The 21,624-nt window shown below is 51.8% G+C and overlaps 1 protein-coding gene across 1 annotated transcript in view; it reads right to left on the bottom strand.

The window, feature by feature from the left end:
* NRXN2 (neurexin 2) overlaps positions 1-17,951 on the bottom strand; it is a 101,880-nt gene extending 83,929 nt beyond the window's left edge. The window contains 3 exon segments of the mRNA XM_058305233.2: positions 5,618-5,635; positions 17,132-17,300; positions 17,302-17,951. Of these exon segments, the coding sequence (XP_058161216.1) occupies positions 5,618-5,635; positions 17,132-17,300; positions 17,302-17,868 (754 nt within the window). The 5' untranslated portion in view covers positions 17,869-17,951.
* Between the last annotated feature and the right edge of the window lie 3,673 nt (positions 17,952-21,624).

Below are 21,624 nucleotides of genomic sequence, written 5' to 3'. Positions count from 1 at the left end.
ATGAGGTCACACGAGAGTAGCATGGGCCCTAATCCAATGACTGATGTCCTTAAAAGAGGGTTTTGGGACACAGACAGAAGAGAGAATGTGACTGAGGTAGAAAATGCCAGGGATTGTCAGCAAGCCACTGCCAGAAGCCAGGAGAGAGGCATGGGACAGCTACTTCCCCACAGGCTTCAAGGAAGCACAGCCCTACCAACACCTTAACTTCAGACTTCTGGCCTCCAGAACTGTGCAACAATAAATTTCTGTAGGTTTAAGCCCCCGATTTGTAGTATTTTATTACAGCAGCCCTAAGAAACTGACAGTTTTTGGTACTGGGAAGTGGGGTGCTACCATAACAAATACCTAAAAATGTGGACTTGGCTTTGAAATTGGATAAGGAGTAGAGAATGGGAGAATTTTGAGGTACTTGATAATAAAAAGTCTAGATTGCCTTGAAGAGACTGTTGGTAGAAATATGGATGTTAAAAGCGATTCTGGTGAGGACTCAGAACAAAGTGAGGAGAGCTGCAGAGAAAGTTTTTCTCATCTTGGAGAATACATAGATTGTCATGAATAGAATGTTGCTAGAAATATGAACATTAAAGGTGCTGCTGGTGAGGCTGCATAAAGAAATGAGGAATGTGTTATTGGAAATTGGAGGAAAGGCGATCCTTGTTAAAAAGAGGCAAAGAACTTGGTGGAAATTATGTTCTAAAGTCGGGTGGAAGCCAGAACTTGTATGAACTTGCATATTTAGCTGAGGAGATTACCAAGCAATATATGGGAGGTGAAGCCTGGTTTCTTCTTTCTGCTGAGAGTAACATGTGAGAAGAAAGAGATAAGTTGAAGAATTAATTGTTAAACAAAAAGGAACCAGCATTTGATGATTTGGTCAATTCTGGGTCTATCCAGATAGCGTGCTCTAGAAACAGGGCCTAGGGTGTGGATGCACAACTGCTTGCTAAAGAGATTAGGCTTGAGACGCAGGGATCTAATCAACCATCTCAGCAGAAGCCAGGAAAGATGTGTGGTAGACGCCCTTGTCTGACGTCTTGGACCCCCACGAACCTCACAAACAATCAACAAAATTTTTGAGAATTTTATATCAGAAGAAACATTGCCAGCCTGACCTGAAAGGGAGAGACATGGGATGAAATGAAGAATGACTCTGAGGGCAGGGCTGTAGATGCAAAGGGCTGAGCAGAAAGGACCTTCTTGAGCCAAGAGGGCAAAATGTGGAGAAGACAGGGCCACCACCCCATTGTTTGGAGAGGATGGGGCCACTGTCCCAAAAGAATAAGAGAACAGAGGCTTGAGCCACAGAAGATGACACTCAGGTCTTGAAATCTGCTGGGTTTCAGTCTTGCTTGGGACCCATGACCCCTTTTTTCCTTCCAATTTCTCCCTTCTGGAATGGAAATGTCTAACCTATGCCTGTCTCACCACTGTATTTGGGAAGCAGGTAACTTGTTTGTTTGATGGAGAGGAATTGTGCCCCAGGACAGACTGTACCCACAACTGATTTAGATGAGATTTTGGACCTAGAATTAGGCTGGATGACTTAAGGCATTTGGGATGTTGAGATGTTGCATGTGGGACAGATATGAATTTGGAGGGCTAAGGGACAGACTTTTATGGATGGAATTGTGTCCTCCAGAAAAATACGTTGAAACTCTACTCCCCAGTACCTCATAATATTATCTTCTTTGGAAATAGGGGCATTACAGAGAGAACTAGACAAGTTAAAATGAGGTCATACTGGAGAAGGTGGGCCCCTAATCCAATATGACTAGTGTCCTTACAAGAAGAAAAAACAGGAACACGGACAGACAGAGAACACCACATGATGACTGGGGCAGAAAAAGCTACAAATTGTAGATACAACCCTAGTACTGGCTCTCCTGAAGGCTATGGAGACTCACAGGGTATGTGGTCATGGCAGATGGATTTGGAGTTCTGTGCCATGCCAGAGGGTCCTACTTTGGAATTTGTGCTCCTGAGTGTGATGGAGCTGGACTCAGATGTGATCTTTCTACACATGCCTCTTATGTCACTTTTACTGAAACCGCGGTTGGCGCTAGGGATGGTGCACACTCAGGGGACTTGAATCTCTGGACTACCCATGTGCCAGCTGGGCCCTGAGCCTCAGCAGAGTTGCAGCTCCTACTCTCTAGTTCGTTGGACTTACCCAGGTCAGCTAACAGGGAGGTGAAGATGGTCAGCCACCACACCAGGGATCAAGAGTGCCTATAACTGCAAGCAGAAGAATTGCATCCATCATCCATGCGGAATCTAAGCCCCCTCTTGATATAGAGGTGGAGTGGACATCACCATCCCAGGGTGAAGGAATAAAATATGGATTAGAGTGGACTCCTGATATTCTACTATAAAAATATTGTGACTAGTAATAAAAGAAATTGTAGCATTGAGATGGAGAAAGTGGCCACAGTAGTTGCTGAGGGCAGGGAGAGAGAAGAAGAGATGTGATGTGGGGGCATTTTTGGGACTTGGAGTTGTTCTAAAGGATATTGCAGGGTCAAATATATCCTGCCATATATCCTGCTATAACCCACTGAATGTACTAGGGGAGAATGTGAACTACAGGGTAAACTATTAACCACATGGTGCAACAGTGCTCCAAAATGTGTTCACCGAGTGCGATGAGTATGCCACAATGATGGAGGAGGTTGTTGGTGGTGTGGGAGGAGTGGGGTGGGGGGATGGAGGGTATATGAGAACCTCTTATGTTTTTTAACATAACATTTTTTGTGATGTATGTATCTTCAAAATAATACAATTTACAAAAATGATGGGGGTAAGGGGGTGGGGAGTGGGTTATATGGGAACCTCTTATGTTTTTTAATGTAATGTTCTTTGTGATCTATTAACTTTAATTTTTAAAAAGAGAAAGAAAGAAAGAAAGAAGGAAGGAAGGAAGGAAGGAAGGAAGGAAGGAAGGAAGGAAGGAAGGAAGGAAGGAAGGAAGGAAGGAAGGAAGGAAGGAAGGAAGGAAGGAAGGAAGGAAGGAAGGAAGGAGAGAGAGAGAAAGAAAGAGAGAAAGAGAGAAAGAGAGAAAGAAAGAAAGAAAAAGAAAGAAAGAAAGAAAGAAAGAAAGAAAGAAAGAAAGAAAGAAAGAAAGAAAGAAAGAAAGAAAGAAAGAAAGAAAGAAAGAAAGAAAGAAAGAAAGAAAGAAAGAAAGAAAGAAAGAAAGAAAGAAAGAAAGAAACCATGGATTGTCAGCAAGCCAGGAGAAGGCAGGGGACAAATAATTCCCTACAGACTTAGAGGGAGTACAGTCCTGCAGACACCTTGGTTTTTGACTTCTGGCCTCCAGAACTGTGAAGCAATGCATTTGTTATTTCGGGCCACCTAATTTGTGGTATTTTGTTATGATAACCCTAGGAGACTAAGGCAGAGGGGGAATTATAGGAGACAAGATGGAGAGACACCAAAGCAGGCATGCAGAACTGTCACTGGGAGGCACACAGCTGTATCACATTCATAGGTGCGTACATACATACACACTCACACACAGCCTCAGATACACACTCCTGCAGAACCACTAACAGATACACAGCATCTAAACCAGCAGACCACCATGTCACTCCTAAGAAATAGCTAGGTAGGGTCCACATGTCATTTTCCACTTGTCCCCAAAGGCCAGCTTCTCTTCTTGTCCCTGTCTATCCCACAGTCTTGGGAAAGAATGATCCCCTTTTCTCTCCCCTCCTATCTCCAAGTCACTTTTCCTCCCCAGCAGCCCTCCTGCCTTTCTCCTCTGTTCCTCCTTCCAGCCTACCCAGCTATCTCTTCCTCTTGGTTTCCCTTTTTTCTGCTCTCCTTCCATTTGAGTCCTTCTTCCTTCTACCTCTGTACTTCCCCTCTCTACACCTGCCTCTCTATTCCCTTCTTCCTCCCTCCAAGCCTCTCTTCTCCATCATTTCTTCCCCTCTCTCTTCCTCCCTCCTTCTCTCCCTTTGTTCCAGAGGAGACATGACATCAAGAGCAAGTAAAAGTCACATCAGCACTAAATCTTATCTCCAGCCCTCAGAAGGCTGCGTCTAGCCAGACATGCAGACTCTCTCACACAAAAGCACACACAGAGGTAAACACTAATACAGAAAGATGCAAACACAGGCAGGACAGGCATAGACACAGATGCAAACACACAAAGCCACAGACGTAGACACAACTACAGAGGCACACAGAGATGAGGGCCACACCAAGGCAAACACACACACTCAGACCCCAATCCATCTTACATGTACGCAAGCACATTATCAACAGACGTGCACAAAGGCACGACACACAATAGACTAGCAGAGCTGTGTGGCTCTGTGTGCTTGTAGACACACATGCACATGTACACACACACACACACATAGGTATCTATGCCTGCCAGGACTGGAGGACCTAAGGACACCCATGATGAAGAGACATCCAGGGAGAAAGACTAGCCAAACCATACACACCACAAGGAAAAGCAGACCCCAGCCCGATAGTAAGAACCAGTTCCTTCCCCTTATTTTTTCCCAGGTCTACATCCTCAATACCTTCTTCCACTCTTCCTAGTGCACCCACCTCCACTCCCAACCCCTGCTTTTCTAGAAGAAGAGAACCTGGGGCAGGCTTGGTGCCTAGGATCCCAGCTCACATCCACTCTGCTGCCTTCTCTGCAATGGCCCTGTAAGCTCAACTTGAACCCAGCCTTCAGGAGTCAGGGGAGAGCAAGCCCAGGCCATCTGACCCAATCTTCCTTCCCCCTGGCCTTGCTCCTCCCCGGAAGAAGGAAAAGAAACAGAAGTAAAATTCACACTAAAGGGAAAGGTTCAGAGAGTGACCAAAACCCCAAGAGAGCCTAGGGAAGGACAGAGACAAAGAAAGAGGACCAGAGACAGAGCCCCGGAGAAAAGGGAGGCAAAGACAAAAACAAGAAAGAGAGGGAAAGCAGACTACACAGAAGACAGGGCAAGAATGGACTGAGACCCTAAAGAGAGGCCCCCCAACCCCGCCACTGGGTCTTGGGCTGAAGGAAGAAGCAGACCAGCTGTACCTACCAGCCCACTGGGGCTGGTGAGAGGGGCCAGCAAGAGGGGCTGGCCCCAGAGTCCATTCCCCACCCTAAACACCCCAGGCCTGAGGACCCCCTGCCTACCCTCTGCTTGCACTCTTCCACCAGCGCTCCGGTACCCCTGAGCCCTGGAGCAGAAGCACCAGAGCCAGAGAGGATTCTATCCAAGCATAGGCTTCTGGGGCAGCAATGTCGCCTTCCTAAGCTTCTAACATGGGCTGGGCAAAAAGGCGGCTGTCTACCACTCACTTCTGGTCACTCGGATCCTGTCGGCCCCAAACTCTCCACCTCCAAACCCCACTCTTCCCCTCTCCCTTTCCTTCAAGGAATAAGAAAGGTCAGTAGGCAGACTAGAGCCAAAGATGGGCAAGCAGGAGGGTCTGCCCTTTGCCTGGCAGCTTCCCCCACCACACCAATAAAGAGGGAGCAGACAAGAGGTGGGGCCAAGGCAGCCAAGAAGAGGAAACCCAGCCATCCTTCCCCAGAGTGACTCAAACGTGGGTGGGGTAGGACCCCACAGTGACAGACCCATTACCCCCATGACCGAAAGGCACCACTCACCTTCCATGGGGTACTCCTCTACAGGCCAGCGAGGTAGCGAGAAGGGGTGATGCAGAGAAAAAGAGAAGGAAAAAAAAAAAGAGAGGGCTGTTAGCAAGGGTATGGAGGATAAGGCCCCAAGGAAAATGATGGGTTTGAGATTCCCAAGCCCACCCTAATCCCAGACACCCTATCTGGAGAGCAAGAATCTCAGGGAGCAACTCCATCTTTGCCGGGAACCAGACAAGGACTGGGCTGTACCCCAAGTCAGTGACTCACAGGAGGTCAGACCATGGCGAGGGCTGGGAAGGCCCTCAGCACACATCTCACCAACCTTCACATTACATTTCAGGAAAATGAGGCCGGGGTGGGCGGGGAGTGGCACTTCAGGTCACATGGAGAATCAGAGGCAGGGCCAGGACAGACTCCCCCAAGCAGGCTCCTTCCCCGGCATTCCATTGCACAGACACAAGTCACACTGACACATACAGGCACTCTGCAATCCGGTGGCGCATAAAATCTCTTACATACTCATACCTAAAGCCTTTGGCCACAGGGAGCTGGCCATCCCCGAGCCCACCACCCACCCAGGGGGAAAATTCATTGGTATGCAGAAAGCTCTGACTTAGCAGTCAGAAAACATGGTCGCAGAGCGCTGTGTGACTTCTGTGCTAGTGGCTTCGCCCCTCTGAGCCCGCAGTCTGTCTTCTGTAAAAACAAAAGGGGTAGACTAGACAGTTTCTGAGGCCCCTTTTGACTCCAGTCATATGAGTCGAGGGTAAGTGCCTTAGTAACAGTCGGTTTCAGTGGTGGGATAGGTTGAGATTCAGGGGCAGTCACCCCATTCCTATTAGAGGACTGCCTGGGCCTGGCCTTAGGGCTCACTGAGCTGGGCAAGAAAGAAGACTGAAGGAAGCGAGGGCAGAGGTGGTGTGTTCAACTCTGCTACAACTCCCCAGACAGGCTGGGCTCTGGTCTGTTTTTCAAGACCAAGGCTCCCCAACTCAGAACATCCCACCTCCTGGGAGCCTTGACAGGAAAGAACAGGCAGGAAGTGAGAAACAATATGACATGCAAACATAAGCCCAGTGGGGAAATGTGCATGCACACGCACACACACAGGGCCCAGGTACAGCAACGGTGTTCAGTACACCCTCACTCATACTCTGTCTCCTCCTACCTCCGACCCCATTTTGTGTTATTTGTTCATTCACTCTTAGGGGAGGTAGCCATACTCCAAAAGCAAACACTGTCATTTATCATACCTTATACCACCCACAACACACACACACAAATGCACACACAGCCTGAATGCAAACATCAATACCACACATGATCAAACACATAATACTAGGCGTAAACACCCCCCACCACCATCCTACCCTTTTTCAGTGGCTAAAGACCACATTGAACACATATGTATCCCATTTCCTAAACCTACACAAACCAGCCTCTGCCTGCCCGCCTGTTTAACAGACACACCTCTACATAACAGAGCTTCTTTTACCGGACAGCTGTGTCCCTAAAAAGCTGTGTATAGAATGATTTTCTTAAACTGAATTGCACTGTATTTACAGGGGGAGTTGACTAGGTAAAGGAGCTCTGGGGAAAATCTGTGAGGTAAGCACCCATGTGTGGTGTGCCAAGGCCCCCTTCAGGCACCGTAATCATCTCTCCAGCACCTATGCAAACAAAGGCACAATGATGTTTAGATAATCCATGGCAGATATTTCAAAAATTATTTCCACCTGCCAGAGACATGCATCGTGCTACGCTCAGGAAGGTGAGACGGCCAAAGATGCTCTACCCTCTGCATGAATCCTTCCCCTGGCTTCCAAGAAACAACAACTGCAGGTTCATTTTCCTACTTTCTTCTGCTGCCCTTTGCTTTCTGCTGATCCACAGAAGCCATCACCCACCAAACAGGACCCTCAGGCTTGCCCCTGCCTCTCTTCTACCCATTTTCCTTGGTCATCACTCACTTTGTGGCTTGGGGACTCCCTAACCTGAATTTGTAGCCATGACTTCTTCCCTGAGGAAGAGTCCTGCATCCCCAACAGTCTACTCAGCAACTCCTCGACGGTTCCCAGACATCTAAACTCCACCTCTGAATCCATGCTCCCCATCCCCACCCTCACCACAGAGGAGCCCATTTCCCTGGAGCTGGCAAAGGCACTGCTTTCAATGAATACTTATGGAGCACCCACTACATGGCCCTCCCTCTACCAGGCTCCAGGGATTGATGAAATCAGGTACTGGCACCATACTGGTCATCTACTTGAGTCATCACGGTGGTCCTGCCTCTCAGAGACCCAGAGAGAGACAGGTAGGTATGTCTCTCTCCTTTGTACACAAGGAATTGGCCCAGGAGCACAAAATCACCTTTGCCTCTGTCCACTGCAGTCCTAGGGCATCATAGCCTACACCTTCAGCCCCTCGCATCTGGCTTACTGCACCAGCCTCCTTCTGGTAGGTCTCCCTGCCCATCTCCGGCCCAGTTCTCTTGGCACCAACACCCAAGAGAACTTACTAAATACACAGCTGTGATCAACACACATTCACATACACACTTAGAACTTCCCAGTGGCCCTGATTCCCTGGGCTACAGACCTCTATATGCATCTGCTTCTAAGCAGCTCTACCCGAATGTCTCATGGTCATCTCACCCTCACGATGGCCAAGATGGACTTTAAAACCCTTCTCCCCAGACTTTATCCTCCTGTCTCTATTCTCTAGGCAAACTAAGCCTCCCCAAATCAGCCTCGCTCTTGTTTAATACCCATCACCAAGTCCTTTTGGTTCCATCTTCTCAAGCCCTGAAAGCTAAATGAAACTAGAAACCTATTCCATCCCTCCATCACCCACGGCATGGCTCTGAGCCCAGGCCCTTGGCCAGTTTTCCCCAGAACACTAATAAGCCTCTCAACTCATCTCCCCCAAAAGCCAGATTTTTCACCCTGCAATTCAGATTCCGAACACCACAAAAGGGGTCCAACAATGGCACAACCCTGTTTAAAAACTTTTCAAGGCTTCCCACTGCCTACAGATAAAGTTCAGGTTTCTCAAGAAAGTCTATTCAAAATTTGGCCACACCTCCCTCCAACCTCCTTTTCTGCAACAATCCTGACTCCAGCCACACCAAATTTCTTCCTGTTTCCTTAATATGCTGGGTCTCTGCACATGCTGTTCCCTCTACTTGACACACCCTTCCCCATTCCCATCTCCTCCCCTAAAACTGCCTAAGGAAGTCACCTCTTCCTTTAAGGCCCAGGTCAACACACCTCCATCTGTATTGTGAACTGACGTCCTAGGTAGAGCTGATCATCCCCCTCTTTTGTACATTTTATTACTATGTCACTTATCAAATCTATACTGCAATTGTCTTTATGTGTCTGCTTCCTGACTGGACTGTGAGATAGCCAAAAGCAAGGACACTGTCTTGTTCATCTCTCTTTATCCAACTGCTTGCACAGTTCCTGGCTCAAAAACAGGCATTCATATGTTTGTTAAACGAATAATAAAATAACACTTATTGGGAAGCGGACTTGGCCCAATGGATAGGGCTTCCGCCTACCACATGGGAGGTCTGCAGGTCAAACCCCGGGCCTCCTGGACCTGTATGGAGCTGGCCCATGCGCAGTGCTGATGCATACAAGGAGTGCCTGCCACACAGGGGTGTCCCCCACATATACACAAGGAGTGCACCCCATAAGGAGAGCCGCCCAGCACAAAAGAAAGTGCAGCCTGCCCAAGAATGGCGCCACACACACACAGAGCTGACACAAGATGACGCAACAAAAAGAAACACAGATTCCCGGTGCAACTGATAAGGATAGAAGCAGTCACAGAAGAACACACAGCGAATGGACACCTAGAGCAGACAACTGGGCAGGGGGAGGTGGGGGAGGAAGGGAGAGAAATAAAGAAAAAATAAATCTTTAAAAAAAAAAACCACTTATCAAGTATTGAAAACTTAGAGTAGGCCTGGCTCTTCATGGGCAATTGTTTCGTTTACTCACCTCTTCTACCTTGTGAGTGGATATTATTATTATTATTTCCTCTTAGGAATGAGGAAACCAAGATTCAGAATTTGAAAACAACTCATCTAAGATCACACAGTGCTGGTGAGGGAGGGAGTCAAAACTCGAACCCAAATCTGTTTGGCTTTAAAACTTTCAACAGGCAACACTCTTGGCCCAGAAATCAAGACTTTTAGAATCTGACTTTAGCTACAGTTCTGATTTTATCTCCAACAAAGCTGCAACCATCTTGGTTTCCTCACTATCCCTGATACACTCAACTCACATCCCCTCAAGTCTTGGCTTAGGTTATTCTCCTGGCAGGAAAACCCTTCCCTTTCCAATCCCCCTCTACAAATCTTACTCATTCATCCCGCAAGATGAAGCCATCTCCCACCTCCTCTTTGAAGCCTTCCTGATCACTAGGGGTAATTCTACTAGGTGTTTTATTGATCACTTAGAATAGTGCCTGGCACATTATAAAGGATGTACATGCATTAACTCATTCAGTCCTTTCAGCACCATTATTACCCCTATTGTCCAGAGTAGGGCATTGAAAAATAATGGAAATAAGTAAACTATCCAAATTTGCATGGCTACCAAGTAGCAAAACCAGGATTCACATCCAGGTATCCCATGCTCTTAACCATTATGCCATAGGATACTTTATTAGGGGCCCTCTCTCTCAACAATGGGTCCTGCACCACTCTCCTGGACAGTCGTCACATTCTGCCTAGAGTAGCTTCCAAGGGCAGAAACTGTAAGGACCTCAGGTAATGAATGTTAACTCTAACAAAGGGATTCCACACACATGACCTAATTTCCTCAACTTTCCCACATATAGGTATTGGCAGGTCCCCAGAGGGCAGAGGCTCTGTCATAGATGGTACTGTCTAGCCTAACAGGAACCCAGGATTCTAACAGATTCATTATCAAAGACAGTGGTAGAGGCTGGAACAAAAGAAAAAAACACACACAAAAGAGCCAACTTCTAAGCACCTGAAACAGACATCACAGCACCTGTGCATTCAAAAACCCTCATAGGAGAGCCTCTCGGACCCTAACTGGAGTCAATTCACTTTTAGTGACATACAATTCTAACCTGTTCAGGAATGCTGGTTCAACTCACTCACTCACACACATACACACATACAGATGGGTACCACCTGACAATGCCTCCTAAGGGCGGAGATAGAAAAACTATAAAAAGCTAATATAAGAACGCAAGGCACAACAGGCAAGGGCCATTTCACACAGGGATGGGCCTCAGTGAAGAGACCACTGGATGACAGTGGTGTGATGCCTGAGGGAACCACAACAATGCTGAGTCATCGAGAAAAGCTTAACTCACACTCCAGACATTACATTTACGGAGGCAGAGAGTAAGCAAGAAATTTTAGAAAGATTTTCCTCTGAAATGCCTTACATTGTGGTGAGCTTTGTGTTTTAATGGGATAATGCCCTGCTGTTCAGAGTAAGTTCCTCCCCGAGGCTCCAGAAGACTGAGAGTCTACTCCTCTCTTGCATTGCCCTCTCTCAGTTCTGTGACAGCTGACTGACAAATATGGGGACACCCTCATCACATGCTAGCTTAAGGGGAAGTGGTGGCTCTAGGATTTTGGGATGGTTACTGGTTCTGATGAAACATTGTCCCTAGGTGGAGCCCCAACAAGTTAAATGCAGGTAATCAGTGGACACTGCTGACCACTCTCCCTTTTGGAAGCAGGATGGACAGGTGGGGAGCAACAAGCTCTGGAATCAGCTCAGGGCTCAGATCCCAGATCTTCCTCCAGCTGAGCCTCTATTTCACCCTCTGTGAAATGCTCATTAGCTGCTAGTCCCCTCTCTCTCCTCTCTTTGCTGTCTGATACCAGTTCTTCTCTTGGTCCAAACTCCTCCTTCACTTGGCCACCTCCTCTGATCCCAGAGTTTCAAATACTATCTGCTACCCTGTCTTCCATTAAAAGTTCTGGTCTCCATCTGCTACCCTGTCTTCCATTAAAAGTTCTGGTCTCACACTCCCAACCACTTCTGCCAAGGGACACCAAGGGGCACCATGACTCAACATGTATTATCTATGACCCCAAACCAACACCCCCGCCTGACTTCTCTCTTTCCTTTACCCCTTGTGGTGGTTTGAAGTTAGGTACCCCAGAAAAACGTGTTCTTAAATTTAAGCCATTCCTGTGGGTGTGAACACATTGTTAAGTAGGACTTTTTGATGAGGTTACTTCTGTGAAGGTGTGGCCCAACTCAATTAGGATGGATCTTACTCCTATTATTGGAGACCTTAATAAGAGAGTGAAATTCAGATAGGGAGAAAGCCACAGAGGGAGCAGGCAGAAGCTGAATATCAACAGAACCCAGGAGAAAAGGGAGAGGCCACCATGTGCACTGCCATGTGACTGCGGAGCCCGGGACCAAGGATCACCCCAGCCCCAGAATGACAGTCTTTGAGAGGAAAGCATCGCCTTGGTGATACCTTGATTTGGATTTCTCCTAGCTTCAAAGCCATGAGCCAATAATGTCCTCTTGTTTAAGCAACCTATTGCATGGTATGTGTTTCAACAGCCAGGAAAACTAAAACACCCCTTCATCATCATTCCAATCACACAAACTTGACTCTTCTTCTATGATGCCTTCCCTATCCCTACATCCAGGAGGCAGAGCTCCACAGCTTCAAGCTCACCAATGGTGTTCAGCGACCTCTGCCATCACAGCTGCCACCACTTGTCCTCATCATTCCCCATGACAACCAAGGTCCAGGGCTGCAATATCCTCTCCTGAACTTCTCTAACAGTTTCCCAACTAATTTCTTCACCACTTAACTCTACCCTCTATAAACCATTTTACTCTAAGCTTCCTAAATGGATTATCATTATATTCTTATTATTATTCATAAATCTGCTCCAAATTATTGTGTGGTCCCATTTGCCAATTCTCTGACCAAAATCAGCACTCAGTAAGTGTTAGTTGAATGGCTTCAGTCAAATCGCTGAAGATCTGGCTTCAACCTACCTCTCCTGCTTTGGATTCCCTACTCCCTACAGTCCTGCTTGCCCCTCTACAAATAGGAATTGCATTTCTCCACTTCTATGCCTTAGTTCTTACCAGTCCCTTTGCTTGTAATGACCTCCCCCAAAACCAGCTTACTACTACTCCATTTTCAAGGCCAATCTTAAATTGCATGCTTTTCTTAAACCCATGACTGGTCCCCCAACCTGTAAATGCTCACCTTCCTGGAAACCCAAAAGCACTTTGCTCTTAATAACTACCACTTACTCACTGCTTAGGATGTACCAGACACTCATTCAATTCTCACAACAAACTCATGAGAGAAGGATGCTTATCCCCATTTTACAGATAAGGGAAAATTCATCTACACTTAGGTACACACCTGCTGTCACATGCCTAGAGAACAGAGAAGACAGATTTAAACCCAGATCTGCGCCACCAGAGTCTGCTTAGTATAACCACTAAGCACCATCGCCTTGCTGCATCTCACTAGCATATATCCCACCCTATGTTGAACTGGTTTTTTTCCTATTATTTACTGAGCACTCTCTATATGCCAGGCACTGATCTAAGCACTTTACATGAATTAGCACATTTAATTTTCACAATTTAATTGTGCAGTCTAATTGCAGAATCTGTATTCATAACCACTACATTGTCCTGCTTTTTCGTCCACTTCCCCAATTAAATAGTCAAATCCCAGGGCACTGGGAGACCTTTGATTTATCTCGGGCTCTTCTTCAGCCTCCCGCATAAGGAAGCCTCCATACCTATCTGTTGAATCAGATGGCCAACAAACTTACTAAACACACACGAGACACGTGTCTACCTCCCTGCAAGCATACACATCACCACTAGTTTCACATTCCTCTTGCTCTTGGGAGCAAGGCATACACCTGACACACCGTCCCATGCACCTGTGCCCCACTACAACAGGTCTCCTTTATCACGTTTCAGTCCTTTCTTCACACCTGAGTGACACAAGGAAGGGTTCACAGGCAATCTCCTGCACTGTCCCAACTGACTCTATCCCAGCTCTCACAGGTACTCAGCAGCTGGTACACAGACACTCAATCACTCACACTTAGCTCTGACTTCAACTACCAGTGGCCAGACCCCAGGGAAGGGGGGTGGGGGGAATTTCCTAGCATGGTAGTTCTCAGCCAATGGGCAAGCCCAGATCCCAGGAAGGCAGGTGGGGTTCCAAAAGATCCACAAACCCATATGTCTGCCAAACATTATCTGGAGACAGATTGGGATGCCTTGCATATAAAGCTAAAACTATTTTTTTCTAAAGTATATTTTATAACCACAATGGCATATATAATGTCACAGTCATCTAAAAGCATTCCTGAATTCACAGCAGATTTCAGTCATTTATATTCACAATAAACAGATGTAAAATTAATAACTACTCTTTGGAAGAGGTGCTGTGACTTTTAAAAATGCCCCTGATCTGAGAAAAGTTGGGGACTGGTCAAAGCAAGGAGTAAGGAAACGACTGTAATTCCCAAGGAAGCTTGGAAACTGGCCCTGGGATCTGTCTTTCTCCCCCGACCCCAATACCCAACAGTGGGAACCCATGCCTCTCCTCTTGACTGGATAAGACTGTACTCAAAGAGGTATAAATACACACAGTACTATAAAAGCTTCCCAGGAAATAAGAAATAAATATAAGGAGAAGGAATAAGGTTGGGGGATGGGGAAGGAGGGGAATCCCCACTGTGTCACCACTGTGCCTGTCACTTCCAGATGCACTCCCAGCAATCCGTGTTTACAAGCCCCATGCCCATTCACAATATAAATCTGGAAATACATGTACATATTTTCATATACACAGCCTTACCCCCAATGCCATATTCTCTCAAATTCTTATGAATATCTCTTCATTCGTTCCATAAATCTTTATCAAACACCCATTAAGTACCTGGTACTACATGAGGTGCAGGGAATAGAGAGATGACTAAAGACACAATCCCTGCCTTTTTATCACAGACAACGTGCCACTCTTCAAGAGATACTGTTCTCTTTCTCTCTCATCCCCCGCTTCTCTCTCACACACACATGCAAATACACACACAGAAGCAACCCTCCCCTAACAGTTGTCTGACACCCACTTGCCCCTTTCTTACATGAATCTCACACACACACATATACTCACCTCACAATGGGTCAGGTACACAGATACACAAACAGTTATCTCTCACAGCCCCAGCACAGCTGACATACCCATCTGATACACATTTGGAACACCCATATGATACATCCCTCTAACACACAACCATCCCTCTAACACACCAGTACACAAATACATCTTACACATACAACTACACAACCTGTATTAGGAAATGCACACCTGTTTGATTCCCCTGGGGCCTCTGGCCAAGGAATCCTTTCTGGGAATGTATACAAGGACTCTGAGTGACCAGGCTGCCCCTGGCTGCTTTTTTATACAACCCAGCCCCAATTCAGCCAAGTAAGATTATAACCTCCCTGTGGCTCAGATTTTCCTTCTGTCTGATTAGAAGGGTGGGTCATCCAATTTTTTCAGGAAGGCTTGGGAGTGGGGGCAGCAGGGGAGGTCACAGAAACCAAGGAATCAGGTTAAGGTCCTGAAGAGAAAAATTCCTCCTAGTGTCCAGGTGCTTTACTGAGGTCTCACATTAAAACAGGGACACAGGAAGCTATGCGCTCACATGCACTCTCACACTTGTGCACTAGGCATTGGACTTCTATCTATAAACACCACTATTCAAACAGATCCATTCACACACATTCTACACACTGCCAGATGCACGGGCCTCTGCATGCAGGCATAGACACAGACACACAATTTCACAGCTTAGGGAGCACCTGAACTCCTTGGAGGAAAGGTGAGAAGGTGTCAGGTTAACTTAATACACACAATTCTCTACAGATACATCCAACAACCTTATACAAACAACCCCACGAAAACAAACCAAAAACAAAACCTGCCTTATGTATTCATCGACCACAACAACAGATGCACAATCAAAATACTGTGTAAAGTGCGGACTTCCCAGACCCCAGGCCGTGCCGACAGACTCAGCTCCTCCCACAGCTGTCCACCAGCAAATGCAGCCACAAGGACGACCATCCCAAGGCCTCCCATCCCAAGGCCTCCCCCCAGGGCTGCTCCCCTTAAAGTCACACACAAACACGCACACGCAACCACTCAGGGACCCACAACTTCTAGGAGTTCCCAGAGAGAGGTAAGCATGCCTGTCTGCACACGCTTGCCCAGAAAACAGGTGCCATGGACAAGAGATGAAGGAGTCCACATGCCCCGCGCCCAAATGATGGGGGAGCCCTCCACCACCCCCCAAAAGAACCAAAGTAAAAGAGGTTCCTCAAAGCTCCTCCTATCCCATTCCCACTGAAATCACAGCCCGGCTCCAGGCCTGGCTCAGCCCAGTGACCTGTGCCCCTCACGTCACCATCTCTTTGCCAAGTACGCTGCCTCGTGGAGCCGGGGGGCTGGCGGAACCCCTGCCTCTCTCAAGCCTGCCAGTGCCCTTTCAAGGCCGTACTTCATAGTCAAGCCCAGACTCCGGAGCTCTAACAACCCCTCTCAGCCCAGTCACCTCCCTTCTAGAGCTCGCACTCGCAAGGCCGCCCGTGTTCAAAACTAAAGCCGCCACTCCCAGTCTCCCACGGGATCTACCAGCCCTGTGTGCCTCGGCAGGAGAGTCAATTCCTGTCAGCAGCCCGGGCAGCTCCCGCCACTCCTTCCCTCAGGTTTCCCTCAGTCTCTCGAAGGGGCTCTGGCGCCTGCTGGCACCGTGAGCCGGCACAACCTCACAAGGCCCTCTGGCCCTCACCGGCCTTGGCTCCCTTCGCCCCTCGCCCACCGCCCTCTCAGGCGTCTCCTCCTCGTCGAGTCAGCTCGACTCTGGGCCCCGCCCACGGACCAACACGCCCCCCGCCCGCAGGCCCCGCCCACTGGGCCAACCACGCCCCGGGTCCCTCAGGCCCCGCCCACTGGGCCGACCACGCCCCGGGCCCCTGGGCAGACCACGCCCCCCCTGTCCGCAGGTCCCGCCCACTGCTCTTCGGGGCAGCCTAAGAGCCCCCGGGCCTTAAGCTCCTACAGTCTCCGCGCACAGGGCCTCGTCCGCGGCGCGCGTAAGACCCCATCCACGGGCCCTGGCCGGCCCCTCAAGCCCTCGGCGACCCGGGCCCCCGCCTCACGTGCCCGACGCTCACCCTCTCATCAGCCCCTAGCAGGACCTGCGCACTCAGGCCTCGGGCCCACTCGCAGCTCGCCGCGGCCCGCCACGGACCCCGCGCCCGCACTCCCCGCACGGCCCCGCGCCCGCTCCCGCGGCTCCCTGACCGAACGCACGCACTCTCCTGCCCGGACACGCTTCTCACACGCGTCTCGCAGGGACCCGTTGGGGTCCGCACTCTCACGCCTCGCAGCCCCCGGGGGCACCCCCAGCCCCCCGCCCCCGCAGCGGGCGGCGGCTCCGGGGCTCACCTTCGCTGCAGAACTTGCCGCCGAAGCCCGTGTGGCTGCAGTCGCAGCCCACCTCGCCGGGCGCCAGCACCGTGCAGAGGCCGCCGTTGGCGCAGGGGTTGCGCGCGGGCGCGCAGAGCGGGTCGGCGGCGGCGCCACGCAGGCCCTGGCTGCCCAGCAGCGCGGGGGGGCCGCTCGCCCAGCTTCAGGTTGGCCAGGAGGCCGCGGAAGGGCGGCTCGTACTTGACCGTGCTGAGCGTGAGCGCCGAGAGGCGCACGTCGGGCGGGATGCCGCCCACGAACAGGTCGCTGGCCACCTGCATGTCGCGCCGCTTGGAGCGCACCTCGGCGGCGCGGACCTCGCCGTCCACCGCCAGCGCCGTGCGGCGCGCGTCGCGGGTGAGCAGCACCATGTGCCAGCGGTCGTCGGCCACCGGCGTGTCCAGCTGCAGCGTGGCGGGCTCGGCGCACGAGAGCGTGAAGCGCAGCCGCAGGCGCCCGTCCACGAGCAGCAGCTCCAGGAAGTCGCAGTCTCCGCCGTCGTCGAGGTAGAGCAGCAGCGCGCGCGTGGCGTTGGTGCGCAGGCTGAAGCTGAGCTCGCCGCTGCTCGCCGCGCCCGCCCAGCGCGCATAGCGCGCCCACTGGCCCGGGCCGCCGCCAAACTCCAGGGCGCCCGCACCCGCCGCCAGCGCCAGCAACAGCAGCAGCAGCGGCGGCGGCGGCGGTAGCGGCGGTCGCCACCGGCTCCCGGGCGTCATGCTTCCGGCGGTCCCGGCCCCGCCCGGCCCCCGGCCCCGCTCAGACTTCAGAGCCGCGGGCGCATGGGGCGGGGAGGGGGCCGGGCGCCCCCCGCGCCGAGCGGGGCTTCCTTGCAGGCTCACAAGGCCATGGGCCCGGCCGCGGGGCGAGGCGCAGAGGCTGAGGTGCGGCTTCCCCAGGCGGCTGCGGCGGCGCCCCTCCCCCGCCGCGGGCTCGGGCGACAGGTGGAGGAGGGATGCCTGCGGGAGAACAGAGAGGAAAGGGTTACTGAGGGGCTCGAGGGAGGGGGCCGTCGGTAGCTGGCCCCTTACCGTCACCCTAGCAGGCGCCCAACTTGGGAAACTGGCCCCGAACTTGAGCGGGCCCTGACCTGGAGACACCATCACTGGCCGGGGTCCTGAAAGCCAACACTTGGGGGCGGGAGGGGGGGGCGACGGCGTTCACTAGGGGTGTTGCGAGACGGACAGGAGGGGAGGAAGGTGACACACGCAGTGACACCACAGAGCTCGGTAGGAACCCAGCGCGGCTGCCCAGACGCTTACCCTCCCAAAGCCCCCAGGCGTCAGCACCAGGGCCAGCTCCTACGCGTGCGGCTCGGGGTCTGGCGGCTGGTGACCCCCAACCCCTTCTTCTCTGAGCCATTCAAACTCTAAGCGTGGTTCTCACCTCCAGCCGAGGCTTTCCCTCATCAGCCCCTGATGGTGGATAATGAAGTTGCTAAATAATTCATTGGGATTAATTAAATGCCAATTCGTCAATGGTATCACTGGTATCGCCGGCTGAGAAGGGGGGCGGGGCCAACCAGGGCCCAGGTATCCAGGCCCCAAAGCCCTCCCCATCCACACAGGGACACAGGCATTGCCACTGAAATCTCCAATTCCCCCCAAACCACACTCGCCCCCCTTCCCAGGCTCCAGACCCGCCGATCCTTCCTCTTCAGCTTCCAGCCAGCTCCCAGGGCTCAGCCCAGGCCTGGCCCCTCTGCCTCGGTTCTCTTCACCACACTTCAGTCCTCCCCCACCCTCAGGGTACCAGGGCTGGGGGAGCCACCAGGAGGCAGGCAGGCTCATTTGCATAAAATTGCCTTTCTGAAATGATTACCCTTGTAACAGGCTGTCAGAGAGCAATTTATACCCCACGCCGGGGAGGGGAATTTGCATCTCGTTAAACTCTGAGTCGTAATTATTTATATCCAACAACCCTCCTGAATATTGCATTGATTTTATTTTGGGGAGGGAGGGAGGGAGGGAAGGAGGTGGGGAGAAGCCTGAGAGAGAAGCAGGGAGGAGCTGGAGTTTAGGAAAAGACAGGGAAAGATTGGGGTGGGGGGAGAGGAAGCACATGCAGAGTGACAGAAGCGGAAGAGTAATGGAGGAGAAAGGTGGTCTGATGGGAGAGAAGCAAAAGAAAGATGGAAGAAAATTAAATTCCGAATTCAGAGAGCATTTGTCAAGGCCCTGGGCACTGGGCACTTTTACAACTGTCATTTTACCTAATCACTTTGAGAAGTCCCTTTATTCCCATTAGGCATTCAGGAAACCAACTTAGAAAAGTTTGGAGACTTGTCCAAGGTCACACAGCTAGACAGCAGGGAACTAGGACTTAGATCCAGGAAGGAGACAAAAAGCAAAGCAGCCAGCGGTGTAGCTGGGGAGAGGTGGGACTCAAAAGAGGAGGAGTTGGGTGACCTGGAGAGGAAGAAGGCCGAGGGATGGGGTGAGGAGAGCCGTGTGGAAGGAAGCTGGGGTATGAAAGGGGAAAAGGTAGGGCTCCCCTGAAACACAGTAGTTAGGGGGTGAACAGAGAGCCACGGGGGGCAGGGCTGGTTGGAGTGACATGTACGCAGAAGGCAGGTGGGGAAAGGGGGCCTGGGGAGGCTGGCGGTAGTGTTTGGGGCACCACCTCTAAGAGGCTCCCAAGGCTCAGTCCTCCGTTCTTTCCATGTGACTCCTTGAGCCTGTTGCCCATCCCACCCCCATCCCACAGGCTCCCGCAGGGACCCCAGTCACCTGCCCCCGGCCCCTCCAAGGGCTGCCCCTTCCCCAGCAGGGGTGGAGGATGCCCGAGCCTGCGCCACCCCTACTTCCTACAAACACCGTCGGGGTTATATATAGCTCTTCCATTGCCTCTCCTCATTGGGTAATGGGGATAATTAACATGCGCGGGCTAATTAGCCAATCAAATTAAATGCAGCACCTGCTCCCAGCCTGATTGATGCCCTCACCCCACACACACACATGCACCCCCGCCCCAGCCCCAGGCAGGGGAGGGTTGTCCCTCAGCCTTGGGGGAGGGAAAGACCAAAGCCCCCCTCTTCTCCTGAGGGGGGGCAGAGACCCCTCCCCAGCAAAGGCCTCAGCCCTGGTGGCCAGTGGAGTGCCCATTCCTCCCTCTCTCTACCCCACTCAGGGTCTCTGTCTCTCCCGGCTCTGTCTGCCTCCCTCCCAGTTCCCCCACCCCCACCTCCAGACACTATTTTGGGGAGGGAATTAATTAGCTATTGATTTCCGCTGGCGGAGGGAATGGGCTTGCGTGCCGCTGTCCACTCTCCCTGGTTAGAGAGAGGGAGGGGATTCGTTCCCCTGCCCCACCCCCCACCCCCGCCTGATGCCCCTAGGGGGAGGGCAGGGGGGTCTCACTGAAGAAGGCTAAGGGCCGAATCTCCCTCCCGTCCCCGGAAGTTGGCAGAATACGGAGTGAAGGATGGTGGGGAAGCCTTCCAGAGCCTGGGAGAAGATAGGGGCTGGAGCCTGAGAACCCGCAGCTAGAGGGTGTGTTCCCTGGGGGACACGGGGGTAAAGGGGCAGGGGCAGGGGCCAGGAAGGCCCTCCATCAGGCCTGCGGGTCAGGATGCGGTTGGAGCCTGGGGGAAGGTGGTTAGTGTTGAGGGGCTGGTGGCGGGCGGGTGCCTGGGAGCCGGCCATGGGGGCAGAGGCAGGGCTTCGGCGGTGGTGCCTCCAGGGAGGGGCAGGGGCTGGGCCTGCGGCCCCACAGGGCTGATAACTCATTCTCCCCACAGCCCACAGCTCCGCAGCGCAGGCCAGCCAGGCTCAGCGCCGAGGGCACGGGGCTGTGGGGCTGGCCAGGAGGGAGCACCCCCTCCCCATCCTCAGGGCAGATATGAACCTGGGAGGCCGAGAGAGCCCCCAGAGGAGCATGAGCTAAGCGGACACCTGGGTCCTTTCCTTTCCACCCCACAGTTCCCAGGAAACGCTGCTTTCTCCTCTCTGCAGCCCCTCCCAGGACCCCTGTACCTAGACTTCTGCTGGCCCAGTCTTGGACCCACCATTTCTCGCAGGAGGCAGGATGCTCTCTTACTGTCCCACTTCATGCACCACCCTTCCTCGACTCCTGGTACTCCACTCTCTGGCCTCAACAGAAACCCTTATCCCCAGAGACCTGCTCCCAGGAGCCCGGGCCATTGCCTTGCACAAATGCAGCAAGGAAGTGGTGCTCTCCGGAGGTGAGCAGGCAGTGGTCCCTCTGTCTGCAGTGCTCCCTGCCGTGGAAGTCCCCTCTGCACCCGCGGCCGTGTCCAGGCCCGGCCCCCAAGACCCAGTCGACAGCTCCAGTGCCCACTGCGAGTGCAGGGACGCTGGTGGAGCAGCCCCGGGACATCCGGCCCGCTCCCTGACGTCAGTGCAGCGTGCACTGCCAGCCTCTGTTGGCCCAGAGCCATCGCCCCTCTGGGGAGCTGCCCTCTGTGTCATCCTGGGACTTCACACCCCATCAGCTCCCTGGTGTCTCCTTTCCAC

The sequence above is a fragment of the Dasypus novemcinctus genome, chromosome 10 (assembly GCF_030445035.2).
Source record: "Dasypus novemcinctus isolate mDasNov1 chromosome 10, mDasNov1.1.hap2, whole genome shotgun sequence".
NCBI classification, from domain to species: domain Eukaryota; kingdom Metazoa; phylum Chordata; class Mammalia; order Cingulata; family Dasypodidae; genus Dasypus; species Dasypus novemcinctus.
Note: the sequence above shows the minus strand (reverse complement) of the source record. Positions and strands in the feature narration are given on the sequence as shown.